Source organism: Chaetodon trifascialis, chromosome 1 (genome assembly GCF_039877785.1).
Source record: "Chaetodon trifascialis isolate fChaTrf1 chromosome 1, fChaTrf1.hap1, whole genome shotgun sequence".
Classification (NCBI taxonomy): Eukaryota; Metazoa; Chordata; class Actinopteri; order Chaetodontiformes; family Chaetodontidae; genus Chaetodon; species Chaetodon trifascialis.
Genome location: NC_092056.1, coordinates 8,295,501 through 8,315,277, shown reverse-complemented (window position 1 = coordinate 8,315,277; position 19,777 = coordinate 8,295,501). Strand labels below are relative to the sequence as shown.

The following is a 19,777-nucleotide window of genomic DNA, read 5'->3' as shown; positions in this document are numbered from 1 at the left end:
TCCATAAAGACAAAGGGAGCTGCAGATTCATGTGATGATCCTCTGCAGAATCGGCACTACATGCGTCCCCCTCACATTATTCTCACTTTGTCCTTTGATCAATTTTATCATAACAGTATCGATCATCGCCGTTCCGAGCTTCCCCAAAGCTGCAGAGCACTCTCGCGTTCCCTCTCAGGCTGGGCTAAAGGTCATTGCAGGCTTCATTTTGTGAATGTGCGGGATGAAAACAGCAGCCTGTTGTGTTTGCACTCCTGTGAGGATTCTCTAGAGAACGCTGAATTTATTACTCTGACGTCAAAACCGTACGTTGCTAAGAAGCCGTATAAAATGATACACTGATCTGGTGTCAGCTGTCAGGACGCTGTGCAACTTTGGCAGTGGTTGAAGCATTCAAAGCGCAGGTCCCCGAGAGCTGATGTCTATTTATAAAGGCACTTTGTGTTCTAACTTTAGGATCCAGCACTGTGCACAACTCCAGGCTGAATATGGACACACATTCTGACACTGAGGAGCCATAATGAGCAGCCTCAAGTTGGAGCAGATAACTATTGGAGGCTTGTGCTTTGTCTCCACATGTACTCGAGACCTATTCCAAGCAGGTTGTCACATCTATACAAGTTATTTCAGTGCTTTCCACTGGAAGATGTCCTGTGGAAGCTTAAAGAGTTCCTGGTCTTTGTTGAAAGCTCCAACACTGAGTTTTAATTGGCCTTCCAGGAAAGAGAATTGCATTTGCGACCTTGAATTAGTAGGTGATGCGTTAAGCTACTGTCAGCTGATGGGGAGGGGTTGAGTTGAGCTGCTTATCCTGGCGTTCCTGGGTTTTATTTTTAACCTGACAACACCTGACAGGCCCGGGATCTCAGGGGAGACCTCAGAGGGTGAAGGATGAGGAGGAAGTATGAAAAAGTGGTGAATGTAATGTAGGTGCAAGACAGTAGGAAAAGCTCAATGCTGAAGTTGCAGATGAGGTACGAAGCTGAGGGAGGATGGAGGATGTTTGTCTCACAACGGGGAGGTGAGGAGGAAGCCTGCGTGGTGTTGATGCGAGCGTTGACGCCAGAGCAGAGAGGCAGACATTTAAATCAGTGGACCGGGACCTGTGAGGCGGTCGGAGCCAAAACTGTGAAAATAGCCCAATTTGATTTTGACCTACATTTAGTCTTTAGACAGCCGTTTTGCTCTACCCCTTGGCACAAAGCGGGTTTAGTCACTGCAGCTGAGGGTTGTACTGCACTGTTACCAAAAGAGCAGGATAACAACACATAGCTGGCCTAATTTTCCCCAGCAGGAGGTAGCAGTGGTGAAAAAACACTGCGTCCAGCTGCAGCTGATTAGAGCCAGACAACCAACCTTTGTACCGCAGCGTTTCACTTCCTGTAAGGTTAGAGCTGTTTGAATGGACCTCTGGTCTGGACAGAGAATCATGCGCATCATAAACCAGCTCTCAACCAGTTTGGCTCATGTGGCAAAACATTTACTTTTTAAGAGGTTGGTACATTGACTCCAGCACTGTACTGGAGTTTCTCTGGTACTTGTACTTTAAATACAAAACATGCAGTCATAAAATTAGACATTATGTAGATGAAAGTACCCACCATGAGATTGGCCCCACTCTGAACAGCTACATTAATGCTGCTCGCACGTCGACGCATCAATAATAATACTTCTTAAAATGCTCTAAATGAGTACTTTTATACTCAAGACAAGTATGCCTTTAATGCAGCACCTTTTACTTGTTATTGGGTATTTTTAAGTATACAAGTATATTAAGTATAATAAGAAGCAGACTATTTCACGAGATTTCATCTCCAAAATATCAGACTGTGTCAATATTTAGGGATTATGTATCACAGGAGACCTCGAGGGTATATGCTTTTAAGTAAATTAGACACTAAATTGTAAAAAACGCGACACTGTACTGTGACTCATCCCAAAATTCAGCGTCACGTTGACAATGTCGGCACAGCCTGCAGGAATCCATTACTTTCCTGATGCGATCGCCTCGTCGGGTCCTGTCCCTTTTCTACTTTTAGAGAAGTTAGGAAATCTGTACATTAAAGCTGCCTGTGAGGGAACATGAAATGGTGACATACTGCGTTTCTACACCCATTTCCTTGACAGGGAAATGTCAGTATTGCAGAACAAGCTAAATGTTGCAGCCGAAAAGACGAGTGTACACGTGTAATCCTGCTTGTTTTACGTGCAAAGGCAGGTGGGAACCTGTGTACCAAGCCAGCAGCGCTGATATATGGAGGCCTGAGTCAGAGCTACATTTAGCTGATGATTCAAAGCGTGTGTCCCCAGCACTCAGTGTAATTTAGTCTGCCTACTTAAACATTAAAAGTGTGAGTCTAGAGGTGGCGGCGCCGCAGTCAGCAGTTCTCCTCCACCGACAGGGATCTTGTGGCTGTGCGGTCAAACAAACTTCAAGTTATAAAAACACTGTTTAACTCAGTGTGTGAGGTCAGAGTCATCCCCCGAAAAAGAAAGGACAGACGCAGGACCAACTCTTTGCCAGTAATTTTATTTTGAGATATTTTGTAGAACAGGGGAACCAATGATTACCAAAAAAAAGTCCATAAGTGTTCTACATGCTACACCTTAACCTAATTCATCATGCTTGCCTGGAAAAAGTACATAGAAATTTAACAAAAAACGTACAATTAAAACTGATGTACATTATACTCACCATTGACTTTACTTTAATGTACCTTTCTCTTGCCTCCATGCACGCAATTTTTTACATTACATTTAGATAAAAAATTAAGACTTTTAGGCGCCTCTTTAAACCAGAAAGCAGTTTTTTTTCCACTAAAGACAGAACGCACCTATAAATAAAAAAAAAGAACAAAAAGAATGATATCCATATGGACAATATTGGTGGAAAATGGAAAGCCTCGACTTCTTTTAGAACAGATGAATTTGCATCCTACCGTGAAACAAAAGGAACACTTACACGCCCATATAGTGCCGAAATGAAAACGGAAGTCTGTCCAACTCCCCGATCTTCAAGAATCACATTGAAATAACACATTTTGATAAAATAAATATCGCACATCTGCTAGAAATAAATAATGATTACTGAAACACCTCACTATGTTAAATGCAAAAGTGAGACAGATTTCATCTACGCGACCACTTCATTTCATGGTATGAGGATGGTCATGTGTGTAAAGCACTAGTGCGGCTTCGAGTGTCTCTCGCGGCTGTTACCTTGAGGTAGATAACACATTTACATTAACGCCTACGATAATGGTTGCTGCTGGCATCATGTGTCAGATTTACAGTATGAAAGGGTTATTAGGGAAGCTTTCTTCGGAGGGGGGAAAAAAGTCATAAAAGAAAAATATTTTTTTAAAAAAAGGACATCCCATCCCATTTTTTCTGTTGTATCCCATCCCAGGACAGGGTGTTTGAAAGCACTTTAAACGCCTACAGCAATGTTAGGTCCACCATCCTTCCTTCTGTCACACCGAACAGCCGAACCTCACCTCTTCGATCAGAACTCCTCTCCGACCATCCGACTTTCTTTTAACCGATTCTCCCCCGCTCTCTGTTCGTCTACAGTACTTAAGTGTGCGAGTGGCGTGCCAGTTAAGCAATGAGGGCGTAGACATTAACCCATGAAGGCCTGGTGATCAAGGCTCAGAGTGATGACCAAAACTCCTTGAATATAATAAATCACCCTTCTCAACTCTTAAAAAAAAAAACTAATTAAAAGTAACCATAATAAAAAAAGGTATGAAATGATTCAAGTACAATAATATACCATATTATTAAAAAAAAAAAACATAAAAACAAAACTGCCTAGATTCTGCACTGTGAGGGAGGATATATATTTCTTTAATTAAGATGCTTGAAGATGCTGCTGTACGTTTTGTGGGCGATTTGTGGCGAGCATCTGACAGCGCAGGGGGTGAGGGACGCCTGGATGGATTTTAGAGGCAAGTCATCGGCGCCGTCAAAGCCGGGCAGGGCCAGAGAGTCCAGCTGCACGTTGAGCACAATCTCTGTGTTCCTGCCGAGGAAGGTCTCGTCCAGCTCTCTCACCTCCGAGGGCTCCGTCTCCGAGCCGGCCACAGTCTCTCCGACCCCCTCCTCCTTCCGACTGAACAGGCGGTCCAGGTAGCTGGTGTAAGTGCTCTCCTTCTGGAGGTGGTCCTCTTTGCGAATGTCCCAGCACGCTTCGTCTATCAAGCAGCCGTTCTCCTCGACTCGCTCCCCGGAGCCGAAGCTCTCCCAGGGCTGAGCGGGCCAGGCGCCGCCGTCGCCGCCGACGACCCCCAGCCCTCCTCCGCCCAGCTGGGCGAGGTTTACCAGGCACTTCTCCTCCTTCTCCTGACTTATGGACTTGGACATGGAGCCTGAGCGGGGAGCCTCCAGCTGGGAGACGGAGGAGTTGAGCTCGTTCAGGAGGCCCACCTCGTTGAGCAGGGCCACCTCCTGACAGGGCTCCGGCTGCAGGCTCAGTTTGATGGTGCTGGCGATGAAGGAGTCGAAGTCAAAGCCTTGGTTCTGCTGGCTTTGAGGCTTCTCTGTCTGGTGTTTCTCCTGCTCTCGGTCCTTCTCCACCGGACTCTGGGTCTTCTCTGCCTCCTTCAGCGCGATCTGTGCCTTCACCAGCCCGTTCTTCTCGCACTTGCTCTTGGCCTTGCGGTCGGCCTTCTCCTTGCTCTGCTGCTCCTTCCAGTTGGAGAGGTCGATGATGAGCTTGGGCTCGTAGTAGTGGTTGACTTCACTGTCCCTCCAGATGAGGTTGTCCAGGTAGGAGGGTGACACCGCCTTGTAGTTACAGGTGTGGCTACACTGCAAGTCACAGTACTTGTTCTCGTGGTGGTCGTCGTCCTGCCAGGATCGCTCTGGCAGGAACAGAGTGGAGTAGTCAAAGGACGGCTCATCCAGGAACTTCTCCCGATCTCCATCAGCATATTTGCGAGGATCCACCTGGAAACAGACAACAGCCGCCATTTAGCCTTTGAAATCTCATCAAAATGTAAACTTAAGTCTGTGAGGAGCAAGAGGCATTATCCCTATACACTGAAATTTCTTGTTTCAGCTTTAGTTTACAACACTGAAAGCTATTTTCTATTTGCTACGCAATATTTTTAAAGCAATTCAATACTTGAACTATGCATCCTCCCATTTAGGAAGCACATTTTCACACAGCTCTCATCCGTCAACATTCAAAATGTATTTTTAGATCAGAAATGAGTAACTGAACCCATCGCACTCACACAGCACTGTGGGGGTGGAGTGGGGTGTGGAGGTGTGAAATTCAGCCGGAAAACGTGCTTTGTTTTGTGAAGGAGTATTGTTTAAAAGACTTCAAAACACACCTGGACCTCCTCCTCGTCCGTTACATCAGAGAGGGCCCTCGGGTCAACCTGAACTTCGTCTGGGTCGTGGGTGCTGTGCAAGTGCCAGTCAGCCTCTGACAACTGGCTCTCGTGATACCTGATAGAGTATGAGAGACAGAGACGTAAGAACACCGACACAGAGGCAGAACGTGACTCTAAGCCAAATCAGAAAACCATGGCCAGGTGAGCTATATATCCACATTTTTACTGCTTAGTTATAAGAGAGCAAAGTTAAAGATTGTCCACTGAAACTGAGCTCAAACGAGGACAAATATGGTGTTTGAGAGGGAATAAGTGAGCGAGCATACCTGTCCCAGGTGTGGCTGTGGCTCTGGTCCATGAGGAGGATATCATCTACTTCATCCTCGATGTGGAAGGGGTGCAGAGAGACAGGCTCGTCTAGGGGGAAGGAGTAGTCAGCCATGTAGGGGTGGGCCAGAGCCTCCTCTGCAGTCAGACGATCCATGGGGTTAAAGGTCAGGATCTTCTCCAGGAAATCCAGGGCTGCAGAGACGGAGGACAATGACATTATCAAGTAGGAAACATGCTGTGTGACGCATGAGAGATACGACCCTGACCTCCCACCTTTGGTCTGTGTACATGCGAGTGCTTCTGAGTAAACACACAAGTAGTACTGACCCTGGGGACTGACGTCAGGAAGCAGCTTGGCCAATGGCGTGTGAGGCTTGGACATGTCGTTGCGGATGAAGACGGGGATGACGCTGTGGAGCTCTTGACGGTCTTCCTCTCGCAGCACGGGGATGGACTCCAGGATCAGCTGCATCTGCTCCAGTTCATGGGCTCCTGAAAGACGGGGCGAGCGAACATCAGGCGCTTTCTTAGGAGAGTTACACAACATCCAGCCTCTGCCTGACTGAGCGAGTTTGTTTTGAGCGAGACTGAAGCCGGCAGATCATGAGAACAGAGACGTTATTTGCCTTGTGTTCAGCTCAAGGCAGTTTCAACAAGAACACTTAGTCTCTCCCTGCTCTAGCTGGATTTGGAAAGTAGAGCAATAAGGACAGTAAAAGCTGACCCACTCTGTCTGTTCTGAACAAAAACATGTTGACTGGCAGGATCAATATATCTCACTGGACCTGTGCTCCACATTTACCTCATCAGTCACCTGACAGGCTTCAAAGGCTGCTTGCTGGTGTGTTTGCATATGAGTTAGTCACACATATGAGAGTCAACATTTACCAGCAAAGAGGGTTTTCCCCGTGAGCATCTCAGCGAAAATGCAGCCAGCAGCCCACATGTCGATGGCTTTGGTGTAGTTGTTTGGAGAGAGCAGCAGGCGAGGAGATCTGTACCATTTGGTGACCAGGCCTTCAGAGAGATGGCCCTGTGTTAGGAGACAGGACATATTTAGTGGGAATCTGGAAAAAAAAGACTTTAAAAAAAGTGTAGGAAACTATGACTCACAAACATATTTTTCCAAATACTACACTTGTTCTTGTAAAGCACATTGAGCTGCAATTCCTGTATGAAAGGTGCCGTACAAATCAAGTTTATCATTATATTATTATGGACTGCTGCGTCCTCATGTTTGGTTCATTCAGATAAGAGGCCCTAAAATCCGCTTCTTCACTCAGTAACAGACAAATGTGATTAACTTGACTTCATGTGCCTCTAACACTGCTGTCCGACAGCCAACCCTGCCTGCTGGTCCGTGCTAAACTTCCCAACCCTGCGCCGTCTCCTTGGTGGACCTACTCTGTGCTGGTCACGTACGCAACACAGCCCGGAGACAAAGAACCCAGAGAGAAAAGACAGATGAAAGGGGGGAGATCAGACACGTGCGGGCCCTGTCAGCAGTCTGAGAGAGCAGGATAATCCCCTGCTGCCACACACTCCACTCACCAGTGACACACCAATGACACCAATCTGCACTCTGCTCTCACGCAGGGCCCGACTACTAACAGGGGCAGGAGGACACTGAACAAAAAGGAAACTGACCTGTGCCTGTGTGTGTGTATACACTGGGACATTGGGGGAGGGGAGGTGGTAAACCAACACCCTCGCTGCCCTCCCACTCCCCCACATGCAGTGGTAGTTTGTTGCGAGACCAAAATGGTCGGCGCGCCACTGAGCCAGGCTCCTGTTTCTGCCCTAAGTTGGCCACATATCCTTAATGTCACTCTATCCTGGAGGGTATCACTGCTCTCTGCGTGCTCTTGTTTTGATAGGCCTATAAATGACACACTGTAGACTCAGAGGCCGGCAACACGACCTAAAGTAATATCACGATATTTCAGGGTGTTTTGGTGAACTGCTGCTGAGCTCTTGTGGGATTTTTGGATCCCCTCGTCCTCTACTGGGTGCTACTGTCTTGACATGTTACTGTGACTTGTTGTACATCAGATCCTTTGTAACCAAACCACCTCTGCACCGCCCTTTTTGGAACCAGGTCCTCCACCGCGTAACCAGCAGCAATGTTACATATTTATTTTGGCTTGTTGCTGATGTGTGGAACGATATGGCGTCAACAAGCCTGAGTGTTGCCATTATCACGACATGATTTTAAAAAATTTTGGTTAGAACTCCTTGCAGGTAACCGGTCTGGCAGGGGCTTTCACCGGGAAGCTTGTAAAGAAGCTAAGGGGAAATACAAGGTAACAATACATATTGACAGGTCACACCTACTGCCTGAAATGGGCAAGGTTGTCCAGCACTCACTCAGAAACAGCCAGGAAATCATCTGACCTATTTAAATGTGGTGATATAAACGCTACCAGTTTTAGCAGAGCACTGCTACAGAGATGTAGATTAGGCTAGCTCCGAAGAGTGTCGGGTCATTGCGCAAGGACAGCTCTGTGTCTGATGGACTCTGAACTAAAGGGAGCAGATTAGAGATTGCCTACAAGCTGAGGACACGAGGTGATCATTTCACCTCGCCTCTTTGCTTTAACTGATCTAAGTGAGGCAATCGTCACAAAGGTGGACGCATGGCCATCGAAGCACCAGCAGTACCTCTGGCACCTCTGGCAGAATAATTTAACCACCTGAACTAGATCAGACCGGCCTGACATTTAATGACTCATAACAGGCTCCTCAGTGGGTCTGACTGCTGTTAGTCACAGCGACCTTTAGCAAGTCCAACCAGATGTCAGTAAAAGGTGGCTGATGCTGCCTCACACGAGCCAGTGACTGAAATCATACACTTCCTCGCTACCACTGAATGTGTTTCAGTCTCATGCAGAGTGAGTGGAGCTTCACTGCAGTCTCACAACACATTAGATATATGAACGGCATTAATGGATAAACAATCTATTTCAACTTGGTTTATAGCTGATCACCATAATTTCTGCTACTTTTGCTCCTTGAAGACTATGATTAAACTACTATTAGCTGCAAGAGACTGCAGATCTTTTTAGGCTCTGGAAAAGTAAGCGAAACCACCTCCCTGAAAATCATTAAGCCTTAAGTTGACTCCCCAGCATTTTTCTTGTTAGATCCTGTGAAATCTGGTGCCAGACAGGGCTGCTGCTGGCTGAATAATTGGGTCAGATGTGTGTGTGTGTGTGTGTGTGTGTGTGTGTGTGTGTGTGTGCGTGTGTGTGTGTGTGTGTGTGTGTGTGTGTGTGTGTGTGTGTGTGTGTGTGTGTGTGTGTGTTCTTGCAGTTGTGGTTTGGAGCAGAGCTGTGCTTGTGCGGGGAGACAGGACCTCTGTGAACCCTTCATCCCCGCCCTCTTCTTGTAACATTCCTGGAAACTTACGGGTTATTATCTCTACAACATCAAACTTTACTCAGCTTTATAGTGAGCCACAAGCAGACACAAGATCCTACATGCCAGGGTTTTCATAGATTATCTTAGACTACATGCAACTGCTTTGACTTAGAGTACAATGCAAACAGACCATCAACTTTCCCTTGCACTTCTACTCTACCTCTCTATCGAGTAAATTACTTGTTATTAAGATGATGTGACCTGAAAACTACACTGGATTTCACTGCTAAAGATCAAGTGTTGCCACACTGAGCAGATGTGACATTATTGAGTTAAGGCACATGTTAAATGCATTCCACTATCCTGGGGTAGTTTACAGCCTCAGCTAGTGTCGCTTAAAACCAAAAACAGCTTGCTTAAGCACAGCCAAACAAAAATGGTTGGGTCTTATATTCACAGTGTTCCTTCTTTGTCTTGTTAAAAGGGTGAGCTGCAACTGGAAATGAACACAGGCTTTACATCAGCTTCCAACAAGGCCCTGAGCAAGGCTCCCACAATGAGACAAAGAGCTGGCAGGGAAAAGGAGGGGAATCCGGGTTGGAGATGTTGGACGAGTGCACGTGAATTCTTGTCATTCTTGATCCAGGGCCACCATGAGGGCCGGTCTTTAGGTTCACACGGGCAGAAACAACTTGCTTTCTCATAACAATGGAGGGACAGCAAAGGGGCACTTGGTAAGCGTTATACAGCACGCTTAAAAACAAAGCCATGCTGGATTCAGAAAAGCCTGAAAGGAATCATGAGGAGTTATGTTTTTAATTAGCCCAACCAAAGCAAAAAAAGCAGGAATGTGGGAGGAAAAGGTGAAACAAATGCATCGTGCCTTCGCTACGCATGAATCTAGATAGCTCACTGCTGAAACTGCGCCAGAAACTGAAGATCACTGAAGAAGAGCGCTTCTTTATTTAGAAACAACGCTATTCAAATAACATGCACTCAGCCACCCAGCTGCTCCGACTCACCCAGTCTACTAGAAGTAGAGCGTGGTTGTGAAAGCACATTTGCCCCCAGTGATTCTGCCCTAATGTCTGGCCAACACTGAAACCAACTGTTTTTTTAGACGCCTCCACACTCCATTGGGCACCGCAGTCGTGTGAGGGTGATGAGTTCATTTTGACCTGAAACGCCCGACGTGTGCGCGCACACACTCAATCAGATGACTGTAGGTGCCATGAAAAAGTGGCTGGTTGGGGTATCAGTGTCCACCCTCCCCCCACCACACCACTGTTATCTTAGGAGAGACAAACAAAACACAGCAACGCCGTTTGGAAAGGGGAGCGGGGTCAAAGCCTATTAAAAGTCAGTCTGACAAAATGACGACAGCGTTTGTACCCTTGACAAAAACTCGGCAGCAGCAGCAGTCTGCTGCAGTACTACAGCGGACAATACCCAAACGCAAGAGAGCTGACCCCAGTCAAGCAGCTTTTCAATACCCTCTTGCCTGCATGCTTCCCATCAGGAAAAACTGCTTATGTAGAGGGGAAAAAGGCCACATGGCAAACCCTGTAGCAAGGGAGGAGTGCGGTAACACTGGGTGGGTGGCTGCAGTGACCGAACTGAGTGAGAAATGCTCACTTCTTCCAGGCAAACATGAGCCGTTGCTTTCCTCTTCCGCGTGCAGAAAGACCTATTGTCTCCGCTGTCGATATGACTCATGTGAGAAAGCAGAACTACTAAAGCATAGTAGTGGTGGTGAGCTAGAAATGAGCAGTTCGGGTAAACAAGTGTGTAAGACTGTCTCAGAGTGGTGTATGATGTGGCAAGATCCTGGCTGGGTAAAGGATATGAATGAGGCAGTGCCAGCCAGAGGGATCACATCACGTGAGCCCACTTCAGACCCACCGATGACTAATCTGAGACACGTGTTAGCATCTGACTGCCTCAGTGCTCTGTGGAGATCCAGCAGCTACACAGAAAGAGAGGGAGAGAGACTTTCCAGCCTAGATTTCCTCACCACACACCACCATATGGCCTTCGACTGGAATTCCCTCATCCCTTTATAAGGTGACAGAAACACACAAGGGCAATAGAGGCCTTCCACGTGGTTACAATTAGCCCGTAATCTATACTCCTCTCATACTAAAGATAAAAGCAACCTACTTTATTGCTACCATAACACTGCTCTGCAAAACAAAATACAGGTTTATAGAGAGCATTAAAATGTGTACGTTCAACATTTGGCTTTTAATTTCCAGGCTCAAATTACACCAGCATCTGACGAGAAGCACGGAAAAAACCTGCAACACAGAGAAAACCGCCTTATCTGATGCCCTATTTTCTTGATTTTACGTAAATGCGTAACTGGAGTAATGCCCTCCTACAAATGGAACAGAGGGGAAAACACACCCTCTCAGATATAAATAAATCCCTACATATTTTAATGCAGCATGTCCATAACAGATCCGCTGTAGCCTCGAGCCCACGACATTATCATTAGAAGCTGACGAAGGCTCAAGGCTGAACTGCGCCTGCAATGAGCATGCTGCATCCAAACATTTGCTGTTTTTCTTTTTTCACCTGGGAATGTGGATTATCTTCCTCTTTGTTGAGCCACATTATCACGAACCCACTCATTTGTATATTTAGGCTTGGAGTCCAGCCCGCTTACACTTCTAATTGTATACACTTGAAAATGGAAAAAGGCTCGTTCCCAGGGTTGTGTTTTCCAAAGCCTCACAGGGGAAACAGGCGTTACCTCAAGGAACCACATCCCGTCTTGTTTACTTCCTGCTGTGAAGCTGTGTCACCCTGGGGAGCGGTGCATAACTGGCCAATTACCTAAACTTCACGTGTCACAGCAACAAACCACTCATCTTTAGGGCAAAACTGTTACGATTGCTCACCTTAGAACTCAAGTCTCTGCAGCACCTGCTCATCGCAAAACCTCATTAAAATCATACTCCAAATTTTCCACAACAACTACTCAAGAGACTGAGCCCTACCTTGTGAGAGTAGTGGGGGTCCATGATGCGGGCCAGCCCAAAGTCCCCGATCTTCAGTACCAGGTCCTCTGTGTTGACAAACAGGTTGGCGGGCTTGAGGTCGCGGTGCAGCACGTTGGCAGAGTGGATGTACTTAAGGCCCCTGAGGAGCTGGTACATGAAGAGCCTGGCGTGGCCCTCAGACAGAAGACCCCTCTCCAGCAGCTGACACAGGTCTGTCTCCATGTACTCCTGCACAATGTAGACCGAGTTGACCTCTGTCAGGGACACCACATCCTCCGTTAGCCTGCGCCCGTTGGGGCCCAGTGTCTCAAACACCTGCCGACACAGAAACACATTTCATCCTGTTCACTTTCAACCCCACAAAATCAGATAAATTCTCTCTGCTACTTGGGGCGCAATCCTTGCGAATTACCTTGACAATGTTGTCGTGGTCGAGGCGTCTGATAATCTTGATTTCCCGCAGGGCGTGCTTCACACTCTGCGGGTCGGTCAAGATAATTTTCTTCACAGCAACACGCTTGTCACAGTCGGTGTCTACTGCCGAGAACACGAGGCCGTTCCCTCCGTAGCCGAGCGGCTTCAAGTCCATGTAGCGAGAGCCCAGGTCAAAGCCGTGGATGTTCATCAGGGACTCAAACTTCTCTGCCATGACGACTGTTTGGGGCGTCTACGCCGAGCTGCGGCTGACTCTGTTTGGTCTCTGGCCTGTCTCCAGTCCAACTTTAACACCGACAGAGGACTCTATCGGACAATCCCCCCACTGCCTCAGAGGCTGAGCGAACTGACCCCTGCACAGATGGCTACCCAGTCCCCCCTGTCTAGCCGTCACTGTCAGATGCGGGGCGCGAATGTGTCGTCAAACTTTCTTTCCATTTTGAATAAGGAGAGAAAATGTAAGCATTTAACTCCTTCTCCAATCCTGGATGTGTGGATATGTTTAATTAAACAGTTCTTGGTAGACTAGTGTTAACAGACTGCGATGGAATGGGCTGGAATGGGGCCAATTAAAAAGCACTGAGACTATGTTAAACTATAAAAGCACGTAGTTGCATCCTTACAGTGCAGATACATTCAGTGTATGACTGGTCCTGAGCAGCTTCATATGAAATGTGCCTAAATGCACGGATTTTTTGTCTTTTTTTTTAATATTTAACGGTCTGTATAATTTTCCTGTCAAGTCACCTGATCTAAAAAACTGAAATGAGTCTGGCCTTTAAGTCTTCAAAGTAATCTTCCACCCTCAATGATCAGGTGGCTCAAGCTCGCCACAGTCGCAATCAAAACTATCCTCCATCTTAATTGGGTATAACCTGGAAGACAAGAAAAACAGAGCAAAAAAAGGTAAGAAAAATAGAGTTTCAAGTCCGTCATTTAAAGAGGTGACATTTCCACAAAATAACCCACCGATCGAGGATATTTCAATCACGTCTCGTCGTTCACACGGTGGAAAATTTGATGGGGATTTCACACAAGCAGCAGACAAACAACAAACCGTCTCAGTCACCAGCTTTAGTTTAAATGTGGCGTCAATGATGGAAACCGAGCCCTCCCCCGCCCGCTTTAAGTGCCTGCCAGTCCGGTTTCTGGGTATCGATCAAATTTTGAGATAACACACACATTTAGCTAATATTCGCATCCGCGAGTAGGCTTTCCGTATCCAACATTTCGGACAGAAAACAGCGGCTATTCTGAGTTTTAGCTTCGTGTTCATACCGCCTATTTTTGGCCTTCGCCGTCTGAGTCTGAGTGGCGGAAAAGAGCCACGAAAGGAAGCCAAACGGCGAGATGACACGCTGCTGACAGACCCGCTAGGTTTTAATTTGTCACACAGCCATGGCCACCCGTAACACACACATAAATCAGATTATACATGAAAGACAGAGGTTCCGATACGCTGCCTGCTTCGTGAATATCAAACATAACCCTGGAGCGAAACCCGCCGATAGCTCGAACAAAGGAGCCGTTGTTGGCGGAGGCTTCTGACTACGTGGTAACAGCTCTGCTGCGCTACGGCAGCACAAAGCCGATGTCGGTTAAACGGCAAAAACTGCCGCCAGTTTACAGTAAAATTATATAAGATGGGGTATTGTCACAATAGTCATATAAGAAATTACTTACAGTCCTTACTCGTCGCATTAGTTTCTTTATATCTTCAATCAAACCTAGACGAGGTTTGACTGCGCTCCGCTGCCGACTGCCTCGGATGTGTTGCAATCGCCATTGAGGCTGGGCAGCGTTATGGGAGCCAGATTTGACGTCACGGGGCTGCCTTCCCTGACCGTCGGAAACATCCCTACTATGGTAAGTACCCTTCACGGTTACTCTGCTCAAGTGGAAGTTTGCGGTTATGTTCAGGGGTTTTAGATCTATTACAAAAACGATTATTATTATTATTATTATTATTATTATTATTATTATTATTATTATTATTATTATTATTATTATTATTATTAAATGCATATATTTTAATTGATTCACATATTTATATTTACTTATTCTCGTGTTTGTACTTCTTTTTGTCTGTCTCCTTGTAATGCCTTTGTTATTCTTGTAAATATTCTTAAAAATGTAATACAAATATATGGTAAGATACATGATTTGCATGGATTTGATCCTCGTGATATGTCAACAAATCATGGCTGAAGTGTTCATTCTATGTAAATAAATAAATAAATAAATAAAGAAATAAAGAAAGAAAACAAAAGCCACAAACTACGCTACTTTGTGCAGGTACAATGCAGACTAATGAGAGTCTTGTTACTGTAATATATGAGATATTGTAGTCTATGTCAGGAACAGAGCGCACTCCGGAGCCAGTCGTTATTAGATCTGGGACTCCGAGCAGTACTTGAAAGCAGCGGGAGTCATTCAAAATATGTGTTGGAAGCTGGAGATCACGTGACAGCGGCAATTTCAAAATCCAGCTGTGTATTTAGAGGTTTATGGATGAAACGATAACAGCGCTGCACAAAGGGCAGTAATGCACGCAGTAAACAAGAATACTGTCTGTCGTCTTTATGTGTAGCCTTCAAAACAATGTTCAACCACAGTCACGAATTAGGAAAAATCTAATAGCCTTTCAGTAGAAACAACATGTAAAGAAAGACTATTATAAGATTTTTGCTGTCACGGCTTGGATTTTTGCTGCCTCCTAACATGTAAATTAAATAATCTGGCCAATGACAAAGGATGGGGAAAATAACACTCATTTTATTGCCTATCCAAGGAGAGATGAAAACATCCAACAAACATGCTGCAGACTATGACTTTCATCTTACCTGAATTAGAGAGCTCAGCGTTTTCTTCCTTCTATTTGTTGTTTATTACACTTTTCAAATTCCTCAAAAACTGAGTCTAGCCACCAGAAAATGCAGACCTATCTGCCTGAAAAGACTCCTCACAGGCTTTCTACTGTTTTTTTATCCATGCGTTTGTTTTTCGTGCCTTCCTTGCGAATAAGCTGTTGTTTTGCGGATTGCTCCACGTTTTGTTTTCCCTCTTTGTTTTCCCCTTTGATGGGAATTAATGCTGTTTTCAGATTATGGCACGCGGGAGTTGCATTAGTCGCGTCAGTGAGAAAAACCGCCGGGACAGTTCACTCACTGCGGCTTGCGGATTTAAAGAAAGTCCATCTGGCACAGAGATGCGCAGGGTGTTTCTCTCCTAGAAGTCCGCCCTCATAGCTGATCTCCATGAGGCTTACACATCCCGAGCAAAACAAAGTCAAGATTAGCACGAAGGCACTATTTTTCTCTGTTTATATCCGTCTTTCAGACTGCGGTCGGCGTCCCACAGCGCCTGGTTCTCTCTCTCCTACAGTGTTGATGCTGTGAATGAACGGAGGGGCGGATGGGCGGGCAGGCAGCAGCATCAGCCGCAGCAGTCTACATCAGCATCCGCAGGCAGACCATGTGAGAGCCCATGTGCCCGAGAATGCAGATGCCTCTCACAGGCCGGGATGGGCTCTGCGATGGAGAACAGGACCTGCATGCGGACTGAGCGGGATGCGACAGACTCCGAGAGCGATTTGGGCCATTGTCTGGATTATTAGTCCGAGGGAGCGATGCACGACCTAAGCCTTTCATATGAACTCTCATTTTATGATGCTAGTGGTTATGAATGAGCTGTCATATAATACAGTATCTCATATAATCAGCTATATTTTATAGACACGGAGAAAAGATGGCATTGGTGCAGTATAGAGCCTTCAATTATTTTTTTTTGGTTTGCTGAAATATAGTGTAGACTATGCTACTGCATTTAAGTATTTTTCAAAAGAAACATGAATGAAACTACTTTCATTTTTGTTCATTGTAGGTTTACAGTGAATCTTTAGTAAATCACGCTGAAACGTCACTTTGTTCATCCACGTTTTGATTCCACTCCTCTGCGCTAAGGTCAGAGGTCACGCTAGTTCAATCTCTCCCTCCTCTGAGGCACTTCAGTACCACGGATGTTGCCTGATTTGACCCAATGTCCTCCTCCTGAGGGGTGCACTGTCTCCAACTTAAAAGTTGCTTTCATTAGAGTACATTCTTGAGAATATGATTCCCTCTCACTGGCCTCTGGACTGCTTTCATAAGACTGGGCACAAGATTAAAGCTAACATTAATGATTGAACATCAGATTTTAGAGATAAGGTATTGACACTTGCTTGCCCCATGAGTGCACTTTGCTCTATTGCTGTACATGAATGGAGGGCAGAAGGTAATGCTGCACGACCGTGTCTCACCCTACAGAAGATAATCTGGGGAAGACGGATCAAAAGAAGTCTTCCTCCTCTGTTATTTGTTTTCCAGTCTCTAACAATGTGTCTCCACCAGGGTAGCCTCTGCTGCAGGCCTCCCTTGTTACATCATGAGACAAACAGTTGACATCAACTCATTGTGCCATGTAATTAAGTTGAGATAGAAGTGCCATCTATTCCTGTCTGTGCTGTAACGCTCTGTGGCCCAAAACAAACACCACACTGTTGCAATCCAAGGGTTTTATTTGCTGAGTATCCCCTGTGAGGACCTCAGCAACGCACACGCTCTTTACCCATGTTCATTTGCTGGTGATAGCAGTATGACTCTGACACTTTCACACACTTGTCCACACTTAAACTTTCACCTATATGGAGCATCTGAGAGCGTCTCGGCACTATCAACGTCCCCTGGCTCACTGTGACATAAGACATATCACATTTTTTTAACACTTCACCTGTTCTCCTTGTTGAATTTTTTGGCTAAATTCTAGGTAAAAACAGAAATGATCTTCAACATCACTAAAAAAAATTACATTCATGTCTGCTTGCACTTTGTGGAAAATGAAATCTTGCCACTTACCGATGCTGAAAACCTCCTGAGATGTCCGGAGCAACATGGTACAGAAGTTAATAGTCCAACCAGGTGAACTTCTACTGTACATCCAACCCTGCGAGTTCGACAGGTGGAGCGCTGTCCAGTATCTCCCTTTACATGTGTGGGTATGTGAATGTATTCTCAGAGCTTTGGCGGTGTGTTATCCTACTCCATGTGCCTCTGCTTGTGAGGTGGAGCTCCATGGACAGTTAATATAGGCCAGGCCAGAGAGGGGAGGAGACTGCTCTGTGTATGGCATGGCCTGTCAGTGTCAGACCCACCACCAGTAGAGTCCACTGCCACCACTTTGCTCTGTCTCTCTATTTTCCAACTCTTTTTTCCCCCCTCTTATTTTCAGATCAGCTCCTAAATCGTATTTCTTCATGTTTTTTGGTCCAGTCCAAGCAGAAACAGAACTTATCCTTTGTAGCCTGCGCTGAAATATATTCCTGTTTCTGGGTGTGACCTTTGCAAATCCAGTTTTGGTGATTTCTGATTATTCATGATAAGAAGGGGGGTCTTTTTGTTTTATTGCTTGCTGTAATGATCAGTATCAGTGACCACAAATACCGGAGAAGAGCCCCTCTGGAGAACCTGCATCCTCTCTCATCCACATGGCGTCTGCCACTCTCTGCCTGCGAGACTGGCCCTGCTGGCAGGACTCCCTCCTCCGTCTTGATCTGCTCGGCTGCTGGTATCTTGACAGACTGGCATGTTTGGACTGTAAGGAAATGCGTGCATGTGTATTTGTTTGATATTTAAACCAGACCGCTGCAGGGTCTGGAGCTGGTGTGTGTTATCAAAATATCTGAATGGACGTATGAGGAAATCAGGGCTGTGGGTTTTGTGCTGTTTGCCGGTGTTCTGCTTTTCCCCTGACTGCTCTCTTCTCACGAATTCTACCCAAGAAATGATTTAACTGATGATTTTACGATGCCTGCAGCGTACACCTGTGTGTTTGTGTGGGCTTGCCACTATATGAATCCACTGTGACTCTAGGAGGAATCTAGGTAATCACTCAAAGGAAAGCCTTTATGGGCCAATGCTGTACTCGGCTGATAAACACCATTAATTAATTAATCACTGATTACCCTGAATGAGTACAGTGAGGGACCATTACATAACACACCTTACAGAGGCAATATGGCAGCTACACTGAACAATACTGATCTCTGATACTTTTGCTATTTTCCATACAGTGTCTGCTGTTATATAACAGTCTCACTGGTTGAAGCCAAGGTTCAGAGCGGCTCAAGACAGGGAATAAATTCTTGCAACCCTGTTAATATCAGTGTCCATTTGACCCTTACAGGAGCTGTGTTATCCAGCAAACCCTGCTCACACCAGTAGCCACGCAACTCAGGTATTTCACAGTGTTGTGAAAGAGGCCTGCACAGAGAAAGTGTTGGCACATTTTCCCCGCCGTGGTTGTGTCTCCAGTGCAGGGGGCAAATATGTTTACATAATGGCATCCATTTGTGGATTGATCTACGGTGCAGGTGATGGCTCACAATGCTATCCCGAACGGCTCAGATGACCTTTTTGTGTTCTGATTGATTCATTTCAGAACCTCTCTGGTCCTCGCCTCAAATTTAACCCATGAATATCATTAACTCACAGTGAACTGGCTGTCTCATTGCACTGCTTTCTGTTCCAGGATGTTCCTCTCCTCCTGCGTCAGCGCCGAGGACGTTCACACACCGCCGCTCAAAGTTAAGACAAGATTAGTGTATAAAGAAGTAAATCCACACACATTCCTGCATAATAATGATGCCCCTGTGCAGGACAGATGGGATCTCATTCAGTTGTTTGAATGATTTACCCTGAGGGTACAGTGTTAGTGGGACATGACAGTATTACATAATGCACAGTAGTGCCACCACTGGCCTGGAATGAGCCTTTTTCTCTTTGGGGTGATGCACAGCTTTCCTGAGGAAGGTCTGCAATGTTGACAGGCTGATCAACATATTAATGCAAAGAACAGAAGTTGGAGCAGCAACAGTCTTCCTCTGCGCTCGGGTCCCTTTTCAAATCCATCCATCCATCCATTTTCTATGCCGCTGATCCCTTTCGGGGTCGCGGGGGGGCCGGAGCCTATCTCGGCGGGAGGCGGGGTACACCCTGGACCGGTCGCTAGCCGATCGCAGGGCACATACACACAACCACACCTAGGGGCAATTTAGAGTCACCAATTAACCTAATGAGCATGTTTTTGGTCTGTGGGAGGAAGCCGGAGTACCTGGAGAGAACCCACGCATGCACGGGAAGAACATGCAAACTTCACACAGAAAGGCCCAACCCAGGAATCGAACCGGCGATCTTCTTGCTGTGAGGCATGCGCACTACCTCACACCCCCTTTTCAAATCATTTGCAAATATTGCTGAATGGTGCTTG

General features: G+C 46.1%; 1 protein-coding gene across 3 annotated transcripts; it reads right to left on the bottom strand.

Annotated features, from left to right (window-relative positions):
* Positions 1-2,514: 2,514 nt before the first annotated feature.
* On the bottom strand, positions 2,515-17,570 carry mapk6 (mitogen-activated protein kinase 6). 3 transcript variants are annotated; one of them, XM_070974960.1, is made up of 8 exons: positions 17,368-17,570; positions 12,453-13,350; positions 12,038-12,355; positions 6,564-6,708; positions 6,003-6,167; positions 5,672-5,867; positions 5,343-5,460; positions 2,515-4,950 (listed from the first exon to the last, which is right to left on the bottom strand). In XM_070974960.1, exons 2-8 carry the CDS (start codon positions 12,687-12,689, stop codon positions 3,850-3,852), a joined length of 2,280 nt encoding a protein of 759 aa, XP_070831061.1. In that variant the 5' UTR covers positions 12,690-13,350; positions 17,368-17,570; the 3' UTR covers positions 2,515-3,849. The 3 variants fall into 3 exon arrangements, with proteins under 3 accessions (XP_070831061.1, XP_070831144.1, XP_070830978.1); XM_070975043.1 differs by lacking the exon at positions 17,368-17,570 and adding an exon at positions 15,319-15,925; XM_070974877.1 differs by lacking the exon at positions 17,368-17,570 and adding an exon at positions 14,159-14,278.
* Between the last annotated feature and the right edge of the window lie 2,207 nt (positions 17,571-19,777).

Excerpts from the sequence above, each read along its gene's own strand:
- mapk6 (XM_070974960.1), bottom strand. The coding sequence starts at position 12,689 with ATGGCAGAGAAGTTTGAGTCCCTGATGAACATCCACGGCTTTGACCTG. Across the intron at positions 5,868-6,002 it reads TCCTGACGTCAGTCCCCAGG|CCCTGGATTTCCTGGAGAAG; the intron begins GTCAGTACTACT and ends CCGTCTCTGCAG. Across the intron at positions 4,951-5,342 it reads CGGACGAGGAGGAGGTCCAG|GTGGATCCTCGCAAATATGC; the intron begins GTGTGTTTTGAA and ends GTCTGTTTCCAG.